The 17834-nt window shown below is 32.8% G+C and overlaps 1 protein-coding gene and 1 long non-coding RNA gene across 3 annotated transcripts; both read left to right on the top strand.

The window, feature by feature from the left end:
• The first annotated feature begins 6691 nt into the window (after positions 1 to 6691).
• On the top strand, positions 6692 to 10957 carry LOC107953513 (uncharacterized). 2 transcript variants are annotated; one of them, XR_001699242.2, is made up of 7 exons: positions 6692 to 6861; positions 7244 to 7352; positions 7430 to 7591; positions 7815 to 7890; positions 8052 to 8163; positions 9768 to 9860; positions 10712 to 10957. It is a non-coding gene; the product is annotated as an uncharacterized lncRNA (long non-coding RNA). The 2 variants fall into 2 exon arrangements; XR_005900172.1 differs by having other exon boundaries at positions 7422 to 7591.
• Positions 10958 to 15740: 4783 nt separating this feature from the next.
• Positions 15741 to 16196, top strand: LOC107963317 (probable galacturonosyltransferase-like 4). The gene has a single exon (XM_016899893.1). The coding sequence runs from the start codon at positions 15741 to 15743 to the stop codon at positions 16194 to 16196; it is 456 nt and encodes a 151-aa protein (XP_016755382.1).
• The last annotated feature ends 1638 nt before the right edge of the window (positions 16197 to 17834 follow it).

Genomic DNA, 17834 nt, shown 5'->3' with positions numbered 1-17834 from the left:
AGTCAGGTTCCCTAAAAATCGTAAGTCTAATCCTTGGAGCTGGTGGTCGTAGGTGTCCTCTTCCACTATAACTGGCTTATCCTGCTCGAGAAGGGTTACTTAAGAGCCAATGATTGAACCCAAGGCGAATCGAGACAACCGGAGGCTGGAATCTTGCCACATAAGAAACTTTCTCTTTTCCCAACTCTATTTTTATATTCCTCATTTTAATTTCTGTAATTTATTTAATTTTTCAATTTTAATTCACTTTAAATTCTGTTTTTATTTTTCCAGATTCTTGATTCTATTTTTTATTTTTCAGGAACGCAAGTTTTCTTGGCCAAGAAATTTTCTAGGATTTCAAGAAACGAGCATTCGTACAATCTGGTCCTTGATGATTCAACCCTACTTCCCTTCTACTGTTATTTTTACTATTTTACAAGGAATAGGATATTTTTGGTACTCTCAACGACGCATCAAATTTTGGCACCGTTGCCAGGGATCGGTAACGTACTATTCTTATTTTTTGTTTTTTATAACTAGATCTGCTCCAGGAACTCTTGCGTTTAATTTGGAGATTGAAAAGACTGCAAGAGCTAATCGCAAGGAAACAAAGCTAAAGAAAAAGCAGTCAGTGTAATCCACCACCAGGAATCAGAATCGACGATGAAGCAGAGTCTAGGGTTAACGAAAACCCTACTCAAACTTTTGAAGGCGAAAAATTAGAAGTCGATTTCGCAGAAGAAGTGTTTAACGCTAGGGTTGACGTAAACTCTAATTTAGCACCTCAACCTATGGCTTAGACAATTCGGCAACTGGCCGAAGCACCGACAGAACAACCGCCACTATGCATTACGTATCCTACTATGGATACTGATTTTGAATTAAAGTCAGGCTTGATCCAGCTACTGCCAACTTTTCGGGGGTTACAGAATGAAAATCCTCATAAGCATTTGAAAGAATTCCATATGGTTTGCCTTAGTATGAAACCTCAAGGGGTAACTAAGGATCAAATTAAACTATGCGCTTTCCCTTTTTCCTTAGCAGATTCTGCTAGGGAATGGTTATTTTATTTAACTTCTAGATCTGTAACGACTTGGGCTGATCTGTCTCGTTTATTTCTCAACAGGTTTTTTCCAACGTCGCGTGCAGTCGAGTTAAGAAGAGAAATCGTGGGCATAAGGAAAAAAGATGCAGAGACTGTATGACTATTGGGAGCGATTTAAAAAGTTGTGTGCAAGTTGCCCACAACACGGTATAACAGAACAGTCTTTGCTCCAGTACTTTTATGAAGGCATGAAACCCATGGAGATGAATATGGTAGATACCGCGAGTGGAGGAGCGTTAGTCAACATGACTCCACAACAAACAAGAGATTTAATCTCCACAATAGCTGCAAATTTTCAGTAATTTCGAGCCAATCCTGAACCCTCTAGAAGGGTTCATCAGCTAAGTAATTTAACCTTAGAAGATAAAGTAGATAGAATTGCTAATATTTTGAATTCTCTTGTTGCAGAAAAAGCAAAGACAGCCCGGTTATGCAAAATATGTGCTACTCTTGAACATACAACTGATGCATGTCCCAGCTTGAATCATGATACTATGGCTCATTTAGATGCTATGGGAAATTTTCCTGGGCCACCATAAAGGCGATACAACCCTTACGCAAATACCTACAACCTAGGATGGAGGGATCACCCTAACTTAAGTTATGGGGCCAACCCACGATACAACCAACTATACCAGAATTGAGTTCCACAACAGCCACGAGATTCAGGTAATTCTCTAGAAACTTTGGTCAATAAATTAGCGGCTAACATGCTTGATTTTCAACAGAAAACCGAAGTGTCTATAAGAGAATTGACCACATCAATTGAGAAGATGAGTTCTCAAGGGAAGCTGCTGTCACAAACAAAACCAAACCCGAGGCAAAACGCTAATGCAGTGATGCTGTGAAGTGCAAAGGTACTAAAACCAATTCCTGATAGGAATCTTGGCCAAAAAATCACCCAGAAAATCTCGAAAGCGACGAACAGGTCTGAGCAAAACCCCCACTGTCAAAAATCCAACCTCCATTCCGAGGACAATTAAACCAGTGTCGAAAAAATAAGGAAGACAATGAGATCCTCGAAACATTCAGAAATGTCGAGATCAATTTACCACTATTGGATGCCATCAGACAAATTTCGCGGTATGCCAAGTTCCTTAAAGAACTCTACACCAACAAACGAAAATTAACAGGTAATGAAAAGGTAAGTGTTGGTGAGAATGTATCTATAGTGTTACAATGGAAAATGCTAGCGAAATGTAAAGATAGGGGCTTGTTTGCAATACCTTGCAAAATAGGCCTTTTAGGAATTAAGAAGGCTATATGTGATTTAGAGGCCTCCATAAACGTCATGCCTTTTTCTGTTTATGAATCACTTAATGCGGGTTTTTTGACAAAGATAGGTGTTATCATTCAGTTGGTAGACAGGTCCATTGTGCATCCCGAAGGAGTCCTTAAGGACGTATTAGTCAAAGTCAATGGGCTTATCTTCTCTGCAGATTTTTATGTGATAAAAATAGAGGAGGATAATGCTTCTGGGTCTTCAGACATCTTGTTGGGGCGACCTTTCCTTAGTACTGCAAATACTAAGATTTATGTACGAAGTGGAACCCTCACGATGGAGTTTGACGGGGAGATCGTGAAGTTTAACGTTTATGGCACTATTAGTCACCCAAGTGAAGTTTTGGACGTAAACCGTGTCGACATAATTGACTCATCAGTAGAAAAAACTTTTGAGTCATCTTATGGAGATAAATCTAAAATGATGTTTGATGATTTTGAATCTGTTAATAAATTATTGGCTCCCATGAATACTAAACTTCTACCTTCTGTTGTGCAGGCACCAGATCTGAAATTAAAACCACTTCCCAAACATCTCAAATGCACATTTTTGGAGAAAGATGAGACCATTGCCGACTTAAAAGGGATCAACCCCTTGGAGGAAAAAACGAAACCAAAGAAGGAGGCCTAAGGACGATTAAACCCAAATATGGTAGACGTGTTAAAAAATGAGAATTTCCAAGCTCATAAGAACGAAAGAATTCAGCTGGAACCGCCCCAATACTAGTTGGGGCGTCAAGCTAGCGGCGTTAAACAAGCGCTTATTGGGAGTCAACCCAATTATTTTTATTTTTATTTTATTTTATTTTATTTTATCTTATTATTTTATTATTTCTTATTTTCAGATATTAATAAAATTCTCTTCTTCTAGGTAAACCGAAACGAAGATAGGAAGAAATGAGGAATGATAAATCTACAGCCAAACAGCCCCTACTCGACACTTTTGGCCAGCAACTAGCGAATCTCATTGCCATCATACGCGAACGACAGTAATAACAGGGGGAGTTCCTCTACACCTTTTTCTCCTATTTTATTTATTCCACATCGAGGACTATGTGTTTTAAGTAGGGGGAGGCATTCCTCATTATTTCTGTCATTTTAACTGCCGATTTTATATCTGTCATTTTAACTGTTGATTTGGTTGTTGCTGCTCATATAATTTTTTTAAGCATATTTTGCCTCTTTTCTTGCCCAAGAATTTGACTACGACTTGCCCACTGTTTGACCTACATGCATTATTCTTATCTATTGAGTTAATTATGATTTTGCTTGATAGATTTCATCTCTACTGTTTTATTTCTTTTAGTTTAAGTAATTATGATTAATGGAGTTAACTTTATCTTGATTTTGGTAAATTTGATAAAGTCTAAATACAAAGAGGACACTTAATATAATTGCATGCTTAAATATGTTCATGACTATTAAGGTGGTTACTGAAACTTATTTTTGACACTTGATTGTTTTTCCTAAGTCCTCCAAAATTAAAATTTCGTTTAATAATAATAATGTTTCCATAGTTATGAGTTTAGCTTTAGACGTGACTAGCTGAGTAAGCGGGGTAGGGTGCTTGGGTTGTCATCTTATTTCACGTCAAAAAGTTGTGTGACGTGTTAGGTAAAACTCCACTAACCGGAATTAATTTCTAAGAATGTGTTGGGCTGAGTAACCAAGGTAAGGTGCTTGGCTGTCATCTCTCTTCACGTCAAAAGGTTCAATATTTTTCCCTAAGTAAAAGTAAATAAATAAATTTGAAATTAAAGTAAAAGAAAAAAAAGAAAAAAAGAGAAAATAAATAAATAAATATGCATTAATAAAATTGGGGACTAAAGGGAGAAATAAATTAGGTGTCTTGATAGGTTCGGTAAATTACCTAATTTTCATGAAATAACCCAAGTCGATCTCAATTTTGTGTGTGTTAATTGGAACACTTTTTCAATTTTACTTAAATCAAGCTAAAGGTTCTCTTTATTTTTCGTATGCATTTTGACATATTTTTATAAAACTTTGGAGTAGAATTTCTTTCATGGCAGGATTTAATTTTCACGGTGGACAGGAACTATACTTGAGGGCAAGCATGGGCTAAGTAGGGGGGAATTTGATAATACTCTAGAACGTCATATTTTATGTGCTAATTATATATTTATTTTGAGTATGATGCTACTAATTTGGGCTATTTATGGTCTTTTATCTTTTAGGGACTAAATTGGAGGCAAGAGAAAATTTAAGGGTAAAAAGTGCCAATTTGAAGATATAATGAGCCAACATGTAAAGAAAGAGAAAAGTGGTGCCAAAAATGCAAACATGGAAGACCTAAGGACTACAATGCAAAAGAAGAGATTTTATAGCACAAGACTCTATTTTAATTTCAATTATATTAGGATAATTATTAAGGATTTTTATTTAGATTTAAATTTTATGATTTATTTTCATTTATCTTTATTTATCTTTAATTATCTTTATTTATTTGTATTTATCTTTTAGAATTTCGTTAGGAATAGACTAGGTTTTCTAGTACTATAAATAGGGGATGAAGTGGCACATATTTGATATATCTTTTTCCTGAAACATTCCATCTCCCAAAAACTCTATCTTTTGTTCTCTCCATATTTTCTTCAATAAAAATTTCATTTCCATTATTTTTATTTCTTTCCCAAAAATCATGAGCCACTAAACCAATCTAACCGAAGGTTGTCGAAATTCCCCAAAAAAAGGTTCATGACGCTTAGAACTCACGCTTAGCCTTCTCAACAAGATATTCATCGCTTCTCCGCATTACGGGGCTGACGTTTCCGTCCGTGTCCCTTAATAGGTGATCTTTTCAACCTGTGCAAGGAACGACCGCTTTGTATGTTTTGGGAAAGTTGCACAGTCGGTTCGTTGGCTTTCTACGTCAGAAGTCAGCGAATCCAAGAGACAAAACAATGTGGTATTCGCCGTTGGGAAGAGGTGATCTAGCAGAAGATAGTCCGACAAAAGTGATTATTAGCTAGAGTCAGGTTCCCTAAAAATCATAAGTCTAATCCTTGGAGCTGGTGGTCATAGGTGTCCTCTTCCACTATAACTGGCTTATCTTGTTCAAGAAGGGTTACTTAAAAGCCAAGGATTGAACCCAAGGCGAATCGAGATAACCAGAGGCTGGAATCTTGCCACATAAGAAACTTTCTCTTTTCCCAACTCTATCTATTTTTATATTCCTCATTTTAATTTCTGCAATTTATTTAATTTTACAATTTTAATTCACTTTAAATTCTGTTTTTATTTTTCCAGATTCTTAATTCTATTTTTTTTATTTTTCAGGAACACAAGTTTTCTTGGTCAGGAAATTGTCCAGGATTTCAAGAAATGAGCATTCATACAATTCGGTCCTTGAGGATTCGACCCTACTTCCCCTTTACTGTTATTTTTACTATTTTACAAGGAATAGGATATTTTTGGTGCTCTCAATGACGCATCAGCTTGATTCTTTTTTGTTTCATTTTATTGGTTAATTAGAATGGGAGTGATAAAGGCCAACGACGCCTACGAGGAAGAGTTTCTCGATTACGAAGAAGAAGATGAAAAAGCCCCTGACTCTGCCTCCACTAAGGCTGCTGATTTTGCTAAGAAGTTAGTCATTTTAATTTATACATATTTTTAAGGAAAGCAATCTTCTAATATAATCTGCTAGTTTTAATGTAAAGCAATTTGATTTTAATTTGTTTCATTTCTTTTTTATGTGGTGTAGGGGGTATGTTGGAATTCACAGTTCGGGATTCAGAGACTTTCTGCTGAAAATGGAGCTACTTCGATCTATTGTGGATTCTAGTTTTAAACATCCTTCCGAAGGTAAAGTTTTAAACTCATGTCTGATTTTAACATTCGTGAATTCCATGAATTAAGTCATTTTGTTTTTCTTGCTTTTAGTGACTTATAATGGTGGGCAGTATACAAGTTTGGTGCTTTATTCTTTTGATTTACTATTTTGGATGAAGCATTTGTTGTTACAGGATATGCTTTGTAGTAATCTTTGAAATGCTTTGCCTTGAAATTATATTTTCTCAACTTAATTTATCTAGGCATGAAAGTCTTCAAAATTATCATAACTTTTCTTTTCTGTTGATTCAAACTGTTCATTTAAACTCTTTTATTATATATTAGTAGTAAATATAATAAAATTTAAAGTGCAGAAAATAGTATTTGAGTTAATGAATCCTAAAAATCGAAATAATGGACTGAATATAGAAATTAGATTATCATTTTATTAAATATTTAGTTGACAGAAAAGAAACAAAATCAATATTTAACATCTCTATAAATAGAAACGAAGTGTCGGCTTTTAGTTTCCTCTAATTTTTTCTTCTCTCTTCAAATCGCAGGGCTTTTTTAAGCTCTCCTCTCTCTCTAGAACCCTCATATTCTTTTCTTTTGTTTGTTTATATGGCATCTCAAGCGTTAAAGTTCATCTGTACCTTTAAAGTATGGTAATTAACGGAGGCTCATTCTGTGTATGCATGGTATGCAAACATAAGAAATTGTATGAAAATCTAGCTCTAGCGTTTAATGATTATAGCTTCTTTTTCTTTAAAGTATGAAGGAGGATGCATTTTTGGACTTTGATCAATAGGTGTACTTAATCATTATTTGCAAATCACAGTTGTATGCCTTACTTTTACATGTAACCCTTGCCAATCCTCCCAACAAGAGCAAAATGAAGAGGAGAAAAAAGAAATAGGAAATCATACTTGTTTTGAGTGTATAAAAGTGGTCTTCTACTGTCTCTATGCTAATGCAGTCGCTATATTCTTTTGTTTTGGGTTTCCTGAGTTCCATTTTTAATCTGTCCTGAATTTGCTAAGTGCAATTATCCTATTCTAATTACATATTATTGGGAAATAGATTTTTGTGGATGGTGAGAATCGGAGGTGGAGTCTTCCCTCTAATCAAGGAACCTGATTACCTCATTAATGGTGAATATCAAGTTGATAAAGGCATTGCTCCTAAAATGGTAAGTGGTGTTTAGAAGTTGTTCACTCCCATCACTAATTAGATTCTGAATGTTTTGAATTGTTTTAAGGAGCCCAGGCACCTCCTATTCTTGGATCTACTCAAGCACAACCTCCAAGAATGTTTGGAATGCCACAACCACCTACGAAGATTGATCCTAATCAAATTCCAAGGCCCATTCCAAGTTCCTCACCAATCGTGTATGAAACTCGCCATGGCAACTCAGCAAATCCTCCTCCGGTAAAAGCTTTGATCATTTTAGAAGAAAGAAAAGAAAATTACTTAATTCACTCAGGATTTTGCTAATTTGCTATTCCTTTTGATCTTCATTTAGCTTAGGCCCATTGTTCTGGCTCTCTTTGCTATGTTATCATTGCATGTATACATAATGCAATAACAGCTTTGACATATAACTGAATTTTGAATTTTGTTTCTTCTCCTGATCACTTGTAATCTTTTGAAGCCTGCTACTAGCGATTACATTGTCAGAGACACTGGGAATTGCACTCCTCGTTATATGAGATGCACCACTAATTCAGGTCATAACAAGTTATATAAATTAATTGTGGCTTTTTTTGGTACTCTTTTATATACTTTGATTAAGTTTGCACTGCAGTTTCACCACCAGTAATCTGTTGGGTTCTTAAATGGATTTTGTAATTTGATCTGCTTATCATATTTTGAATATTTCTTACTATAGGTTGTGGATTTTGGGGAAAGTGGTCATGTTCGATGTTCCGGTTGCAAAGGTTACATAAATCATTTCATGAAGTTCATTGATCAGGAAAGGAAGTTTATCTGCAATTTATGTGGTCAGTATTAATCAGCTTTGTGTGCTTATCTCGTATATTTTGCAGTATCTTGTGTATTTTAACTTATTCTTATATTCATACCAGTCTGTTGCAAATATAATGATTAGTGATACCTAAATTATAGATTTTGTAGCTAGAAATTGTAATTTTCTCGTTTCTTTTTGGATAAAAAAAAGGGTGCATCTCCTTCACCATCGTGTGAAGAAGGGGGTTAAAAATGTCGAATTCTATGTTCATCTTCTTTCCTAAAAAGTTGGAACATTATTTGGATTATTAGCAGAAGGGCCCATAGCATTAGTTAAGAAACGTCCTTGTTTTAACGAAGCTTAGGCTGCTCATCCACAAGTTGTCTGTTGGAAAGTAACCCCATGAATAGCAAAAGATGATTACTGATTAATTACCGCTACCTAATTTACAGCCTCCTTCCTTAGACACTTGTACAGAAAAAGGAAAGCAGCTCTCCGTCATTTTTATAGTGTTAATTGTATCGTTGAAGTTTGGGGGGAAAATATAGAAAAGCAAGGGGGTTCTTTTTTAAAATATTAATTTCCTTTTTCTATTCAAATCTTAAAATTGCTTCTTCTTCTTTTTTTTCTTGAAAGAACTTAGATTTGCTTTTTCAAGTATGGGCGAAAGTGATATTTTGAAAAGGAAAATTAAGGAAAAAAATTGAAGCTGCTGTTTAACGGCACTAATGATTGATAACGTTAAGAATTCTTTATGAATAGTGCAACAATTTCATACTTAAGAGAAACTATTGAGTTCTATAATTTATTGCTGATTTTTGTTAATTTACTTCAGATATGGGAGCAGCGGCGAGTTTTGACTTTGATTTTAGGGGTTAGAAGATTAAGGCTTTTAAAAAGTGTTATTTAGAAATTTGATGATTTTAGTATTGTTATTAAAAAATGTTCTGAAAATTTAAAATATTTATTTTATATATGATGGTATAAAGTAAAAGTAAGTTAATTTTATTTTTAAAAAGTAAGATAATTTAAATGATATTCAACATGGTTAATAGTATGATATATGAAATATTAATTTAAATGTAAGTATTAAGTTAAATATAAGTATTTAATTTGATATAAACATATTTGTTGAGAGTTTCAATCAATAATGAAGATGATTGTGGATGCTATCTTTTTTTCTAAATTAATTTTATTAGGGAAAATGGCCTATATGTACAAAGCAAACATATAGTCTGACTCTTAGTTCTAACCTTTTTAGTGATGTCTTGTACAGATTGATTAAGATCCTCCCTCCCAATGTGCTACTATTAATTAATTTGTAAAGAATTTCAGTGCAGACTAGTGTGAGAGGCTTAATTTACATCTGGGACGAATATTAACACTCAAAGGATTAGCCATCTCAAAGGATTATACCTAAATTTTAACTTTAAACATTCATACCAGTCTGTTACATCCTTCTTCTCTGTTTCTGCTCTCTGATTGTGTTGCTGTAATTATTTTAAATATATTAATTAATATATGAGAATTTTTTTCTTATACCAGTTGGAGTTTCTTAATTATTAATTTAATATGATGTCATATTTAAGGCCTCTCGAGTATTTTGTACTGACCTGTTTTTTTGTTCTGAGGACTCAGTGCCGCCAGCATTTAGAACTATTGCTTGAAAACATCCCAACAATGTTTCAGAGTAGTACAATTGCTGAGTCATGTTTTGGTGCTGCAATCAAGGTAAGTCATTACAAGGTTATACCTTTATAATCTGTTTGAGGTGTTGAGTGTATGTAACTTGGTTACTTGAAGAAAATTGAGGTTAAGATATTGATACATCAATCCTTATCTTAAACAATTTGTATGTAGTTTTCATATGTAGTTTATTTGAGTGTTGGGATTTTTGGACTGCTTTCTCAAAATTTGTATTGGCTAGAAGTTTTCTAGGAAAATTTGACATGGTCCTGAAATTCAATTTAATATTTGTTGCTATATAATTTGTTGCTAATATTCTTTTATTTTTAGCTGAATTAATTGACCAGATTCGATTTGTTGGTTAACCATAAAAAATTTAGTTTGGTTAACAGAAGAGATTTTAAGAAAATTTGATATTTGAATGTTATTTTGGTTATTAGATAGGATTAGTCCTATTAAGTTTTTATACCTTCATTTTATTTGTTTTGAACTTTTAGTATGTGTTCATTTTATTTGTTTTGAACTTTTAGTATGTGTTAATTTAACATCTGATGGTGATTAATATCTTCATTGTATTGTGCTTCTAGATTTTGATTTGTTCTGATCTTTTGGTTGGATATGTAGAATTATCCATTGAAAAAATGTTGAAGTTTAATTTTGTTTCGTTAACGAAAACCAACCAGATTAATTGAAATATTAAGCTGTTCTCTCTTTTCCTGCAATTTTGCAGTTAACGGATTTGGGTTTCACGTTACATTATTTCGTATGTTGTAGGAAAATATTATGCACAGCCTTTTCAACGACTTCTGCATTAACAAACTGGAGTAGTGTACAAAAATCCTTTAGACACTTGCAGACTATTCAAATCTATAATATTTTTTCCCCTCTGTTTGTAGGTTCATTGGCATCTTGTCCTGATGAGAGTGTAGTTTATGAAGCTTTAAACTTTGCATTGTCCTCCAAGGTATTAGAATTCTTAGTCCAAAACTTAGCAATTTGTCTTTTATAAAAGACCAAATTTCCAATTTTCAATGTTGTTTAGGTCCGCAAACAAGATGCTATATTTGGACTTGATGTTAGTAAAGGACTTGCTGTATTTTATTTATATCTTTATATTTAATCTAATTTTTATTATTTATTTTAGTTTTGATTCTATATTTTTTTATTTTAATATTTAAGATAATTCGAGTTCTAACTTTTAGATTTTAATTGTGTTATTTATTTTAAATTCTAAATTTAAATTCATCAATTTTTATATTTAGTTTTAAAGTTAAAATTTTTATAAAAAATTTAATTTAAATAGTATTTTTTATTTATCCTTAAAAATATATAGTTTGAAGTTCAAATTTAAAAAATAAAACATAATATAATATTTATCATAGAAATAAATATTTATTTAATTAAAATAATTTTTTTAAAAGGGCATGTTTTTTAGCGGCGTTTGTGGGAAAAGCGTCACTAAAGGTCATGCTTTTAGTGGCATTTGTTGAAAAAGTGCTGCTAAAAGTCATGTTCTTTAGCGGTGTTTGTGGGAAAAGTGCTGCTAAAAGTCATTTTCTTTAGCGGCGTTTGTAGGAAAAGCGTCGCTAAAGATCATGTTCTGTAGCGGTATTTTTCACATAAACTTGCGACGTTATCTATAACAGCATTTTTTGCGGCGCTTATAAAAACGCCGCAAATTGTTTGCCTTATAAGCGCCACTATAGGCTTAAAAAACGCCGTTAAAAGTCTGTTTTGTTGTATCATAAAGTACTAACAAAATAACTTTAAAAAACAAAAAAAAATTTACATTTATAACAAGTCACAATAAACACTAAACTAAACACAAACAATTTATAACCTAATCATAAATTACTAACAAAATAACTTTAAAATAATTTAAAAAACAAAAAAAAATTATATTCATAAAAAATCACAATAAACATTGACCTAAACACAAACAATTTATAACTTAATCATAAATTACTAACAAAATAACTTTCAAATAATTAAAAACAACACAAAAAATTTTACATTCATAAAAATTTTTACTTTCAAATAAATTTAATATTTTTTTTATAAAAATACATACAAAATTATAAAAATATTTATAAAAAAATAATATCCATTTTCTCATTTTCTAAAATGAAATTTATTTATTAAAATAATAATTTTATAAACAGAATAATAATCTTATAAATAAAACAATTTAAGGGGGGAAAATCAAGAAGAAAAGTTTTGCAAATTCAACCTTTTTCCTTTTTTTCAACATTAATTATGATCATGTCCAAGATGGGTAAAACATTACGGTCTAAAGTCGAAAAAGGTGAGGATCAATATTTTTAGGTTGTTGCCTAGAATGAGTTTAAGGTTGTGCTTAAGGGTAAATATTATTGGGGATATATAGGTGAGGTTGAGGTCTTGCATATGTAATAGGTGAAAGGCTATGTCGACAGTTCCACAACCAATTCTCAATTTAATGTTGCAATGATGAAGGATGTGGATGAAGGCAGTGCCTAACACTGACAAACATGACTTTTACCTGACCCGACTTGATATGCCACAATTTTTAATTTTTTATATTTTTTCATCAAAATAGAATAATATTTTTCTAATTTTTTTATTATATCATGCTAGAGCAAATATTATATAAATTTTAGGTTAAAAGATTCTTTGGTCCCTATCAATTTTTGTATTGAGTAAATTGGTCCGTCTAAAAAATTAAAGCAATTTAATCTATGTTAGTTTTGAAAGTGGGCAACTAAAGATAATTAATCACAATGTTAATATTTTTTGTCAATTATACATATTTTTATGGAAAAATGTTTGGTACACTACTAATGAAGTTTTTAGACCCTACAAGCAGAGTCAGGAGTTGACAAATGTCCTATAAGAGTATAGTAAAATATTAAAAATAAATATTTGAGAAAAAGAGACAAATGACAATTTTAAGGCTGCTTATGGGATAAAAAAGTACATTATGTAACACCCCACGCCCGAAACCGTCACCGGAGTTAAGCTTGAGGTGTTACTAAACTTATCTTTCCTTTTAAACAACTCTAAACCACTTATTTTAATTTTCGGAATAAACTATTTTTCTGCGTCATGGTTGCTTAAAAATTCATTTCTCGAGTTTCAAAACTCGAAATTAAGATCCGTAAATTTTTCCTGAAACTAGACTCATATATCTATCTACTAATTGTTTTCTAGAATTTTTTACTTAGTCAATTAGTACAGTTTATTAGTTAAAGTTACTCCTGTTTTAGAATTTGACTGCACTGGCCTCTACTTACTACGAACCACTTTTCTCTCTGTAAAAAATTCATATGACTGTACCATTTGTTTCTATTAAAACTAGATTCAATAAGAATTCTATCCATATAAAGTACACCACCTAATTATTTTTTTAAAATCTATGGTGAATTTCTAAAGTTGGAACAGGGGATCCAGAAATCGCTCTGGCCCTATTTCACTAAAACTCAGATATCTTATAAAATACAAAACCATTACCTGTTTTGCTTATTCCATAAGAAAATAGACATAATAAGCTTTAATTTCATATATTATTCATCTTCAAACTATGTTTCTACAATTTTTAGTGATTTTCAAAGTTACATCATTTCTGTTACTTGAATCTGTTTTTAGGTTACTTTCACATTTTTCATAATTTTCATGTGATAATCACCATTCAATCATACATATTAATAAACATGTATATCATCGGCCATTTTATTAGCTAATCACTAGCAAGTATTTACACATCATTCATTGTTCACATTATATCAAAAGTAGCTAAGTTTCTATACATACCATACCCAAAACAAAACGTCTAATTATACCGAGTTATTTCTTTGATAGTGTGATCGGCCTCCGACGTTTCCTTCAATCCCCGAGTGGCTAGATAAGTACTATAAGAAGAAGAAAATAAAGAGATTAAGCACTAGGCTTAGTAAGCTTACAAGCAAATAAATCACAACATTCAACATAATCGATAATTATGCATAATATCATCTAACATCATAAATTTCTTTACTTCTCAATTTCTATCTTCTTCTTTATTCCCTTACCTTCTTTCTTACCTGACCTTTCCTTTTTCATAAATATAATCTACTTTTCCTTTGCTGTTAATTCACTGTAATTTAACTCGTACCCTGACCCGTTGAACCACTCGGAATACTAAGGATACTAGGGTCGTTCCTGTCTTTCAATATCCTGCCAATGCCATGTCTTTGACATGGACTTACATGAATTATTCCTGTCTCCAATGCCATATATAATATGGACTTACATGGCTCAATCCTGTCTCCAAAGCCATATTTCTAATATGGACTTACATGGCTCATTTCTGTTCTGTCCTGTCAACCCTAATATCCTAACATTCCTAGGGTTCAACCGAGGCTTTCTAACACTTTTCCTCTGTCACTTCACCTTAAATTTGACTTTAAATATTTTCATAACATAAATATATAAATGCTGGAAATTGACAATAATAATGTAAAATAAAAGAATATTGCATTTATTTACTGTAACTTACCTTGATACAAAATGTGACTAAACTTTACAATTTAGTCCTTTACTTTTTCTTTTCCCCGATCTACTCCCGAATTTCGTTCTTCTTGATCTATAATAGCAAATTTAACTTATTTAATATTCACATTTATTAAAACAGTCATTGACCCAAACTTTGGAAAAATTATATTTTTACCCCTAAACTTTCACATATTTGCACTTTTTCCCCAAGGCTCGTAAATTAAACTTCATCCTATTTTCTTATATTTTATGACATGCTGATCATTTTTCCCTTCTATGGCAATATCAAAATCACACTCTAACGTATACTTATGACTATTGGTATTTTTTTTCTAATTTAAGCCCTTTTACTCGTTTTCACTTAAAACCGAGTAGCATAAGTTGTTTAACATAATTTAAAAGCTCATATTCTATCATAAAACACCAAAATACACAAATTTCAGCTATGGGTATTTTTCCAAATATGAACCCTAGGTTGAATTATTACTAGAATAAGCTTAATCAAGTTACCGGGACTCCAAAAACGTAAAGATCATTAAAAACGGGGCTTGGAATCACTTACTATGAAGCTTGAAAGTTGAAGAAACCCCAGCTATGGAGGAGAGCAAAAATCGGCAGAAACTAATTGAGAAGATGACTATTTTTGTGTTATTTTTCCCTTTTTAATTCATTTAATATCCAAATGACCAAATTGCCCCTCCTTACTAAACTTTCAAAAATTCATTTCATGTCTTAATTTTTGTCCATGAACTTAAAATTGGTCAAATTGTTATTTAAACCCTCCTAATTAATATTCCAAAGCAATTTCATACTAAAAACTTCTAGAATGCAAGTTTTACAAATTATTCGATTTAGTCCCTAACCTCAACTTAAGCACTTTATGCATAGAATTTCATCACGAAATTTTCACACAATCATGCAATCATACCATGAACCTCATAATAATAAAATAAATTTTTCTACCTCGAATTTGTGGTTTCACAACCACTATTCCGTTTAGGCCCTATTTCGGGATGTTACACATTACCACTAGTACTAATGTATCAAATTCTAAATTTATTAGCATAATAACAAATTTATCTATCAAAGTTTACGCATTTTATAAATTTGGTCTTTATTTAATAAAGTTAGCTTGTAATGATACATTCTATCAACTTTACACAGAATATATAAAATATTAAGGTTTAAATTTGTTATTATATCAATCACAATTATATATAATTGTCACTTTTGAAATTGAGAGTGATTAAATTACCAATTTTTTAAAAAAATTTACCAATTGAAACCATTTTCCTAAATTTTATTATCAGGTATTTTAAACTAATATTTTATTTATTTATATATATATTTGATAATTTTAGAATTTATACTCACCCGTCCCACCCCAAACCCGATTAAAAAAAACCCGGATCCTACATGATCGAGTTGGGCTCATCAGGTTTGAGTTTTTCAGTCATCCGTATCCCTAGTTTGCTCTATTGTGGACGGGGAAAATACGAGCCTCGAGTGGTTGTTAGCAGCAACTCGACCTTCCCTTACCTCAACTTTAGAGTTCACTGCTTTCACTCCAACCTAGTTCCTGGCAAGATATCGAAATCTTTTGGCCAAGCATTGGACCAACCTTTGAACTATATATGCGAGGCTTTACCTAGCTCTGATATACTACCACCAGATGTTGAACGTGTCTTATACTTTGATTCCGACCTTCTTGTGGTGGATGACATTGTCAAACTTAGGGTTGATTTAGAAGGAAGAGTGTTGGCGCCGCCCGAACACCATCATCTACTTACTACTTTTAATGGAAGAAAGCTATGTTATTTCAACACTGGAGTTATGGTGGTGCATGTTGATAAGTGGAGGCAAGGAGGGTAACCATAGGCAAAAAAACTTGAGAAATGGATGGCAATTCAAAAGCTGAAGAGGAGATTAAACACTTCGGGTTCATCATAGGCTAACATCATGGGCCAAACAGGGGAGTTTGCTTTTTGAAAAGAGCAACAATGGCCAAAAAGGGTAAGAAAATAAGAAAAACTAGCACATTTATCAACAATGCATTTCAATCTGTAGCAAAATAGATGCATTACATGTATATTAAGTTCATAAAGGAACTCTTATTCTAAATTTGTTGACGACAACAAGTACAGAAAATCAACTCCATACCCAGCAGGTTGAACCATGAAACAATAAAACTCATCCTCATGCACTAAGATTCTTCTGGCTCCATCAAGCTGATGTTTCTGCTCAGTCTTTCCTTGGTATTCTGAATAAACGTTTCAGAGATTTCATTAATGTTGAACCCCAGACCTGTAAGCATCGGTTTTCTGGCATCAGATTGTAATGCTTTTGCTGATTTTGTACCTTCACTATCTGTTATAGGAATGATGACCCTTCGGCCTGTTTTCCCATGGACTTGTTGAGGTTCATCAGTATCAAGCGAAACGCCATTTAGCCGTGGAATGTCCTTATTCCTTTTCTCCATTGCTTCATCATCACCGTCATCTTTATCTGCTACATGAACTGATGAGCCAAGCTTGTCAACATGAGTCCAATTCCAATCCTCCAGCTCTTCTTCTTCTGTTTGCTTGAAGTGAATCCGAACTGCAGAACCGGAATCATCTATCCTTGGGTTTTCATCGAGCTTGGCTTGGCTTATGAGTGGTTCTTGAGCTTCATTGGTTGAACCACGGGGCATAGGGTGCCCCAACGTGATGCGTTTCAGGCTAAAACCAACAAGGCTGCTGATGATGAAATTGAAGATTCCCTGGCAAATCCCAACTCTCTGCAAATCCTTTCCCTTTTTCTGCATGGCTTTTTTAAGTAACAAAACAGAGAGAACTCATTAACGGTGGAAAATGAAAAATGGGAAGTGAGACAGAGCTTGTATGCGGAGCCAATTGTTGTTGTCTTGCTCTTTAACCTTGTCTGAATGATTCTATACTTGGGATTGGGGGTAACAAAAAGGAAGAATGTAATTTCCATTGGAATCACATACATATACATATATATATATATTACTCTCTTAATCCCAAAGATAAATTTGTTTTATTAAAGCAAAAACAGCAAGGAAGAATAAAAAACATTACGGGATTCCTGGAAGTGGAATTCTACTTTGCTTGAAGTGAATGAATATGTGAAACAGGGAAAACACCAATAAGAATCAGGCATGGTGAATTGGCATGGATTATACAAACATGTAATTCCTTCTACAGTCCATGTAAGCAGCACTCAACAATGCTTTGGAATAAAGCCGATTGAGACTTGGTTTTTTTCTTTTTGGTTCCTTTCCTTTACCATGGATATTAAGAATCCTTTTCCTGTCCATTCTACTTGAATAAGCTCTTTAATGGGTCTAATCATGGTTTCCCTCCCGTTACTATAAATTTATACTTATTTGAGGGGTGTTGAAAAAGTCATTTGAGATGGAGGGAGCGAAATTTTAATGTGATAATTGAATCTGTGGATATGTTAATAGATGATTCATTAAAGTCATTATCAACAACTTTAGGTCGA

The sequence above is a fragment of the Gossypium hirsutum genome, chromosome A08 (genome assembly GCF_007990345.1).
Source record: "Gossypium hirsutum isolate 1008001.06 chromosome A08, Gossypium_hirsutum_v2.1, whole genome shotgun sequence".
NCBI classification, from domain to species: Eukaryota; Viridiplantae; Streptophyta; class Magnoliopsida; order Malvales; family Malvaceae; genus Gossypium; species Gossypium hirsutum.
This window is presented reverse-complemented; position numbering and strand designations above follow the sequence as displayed.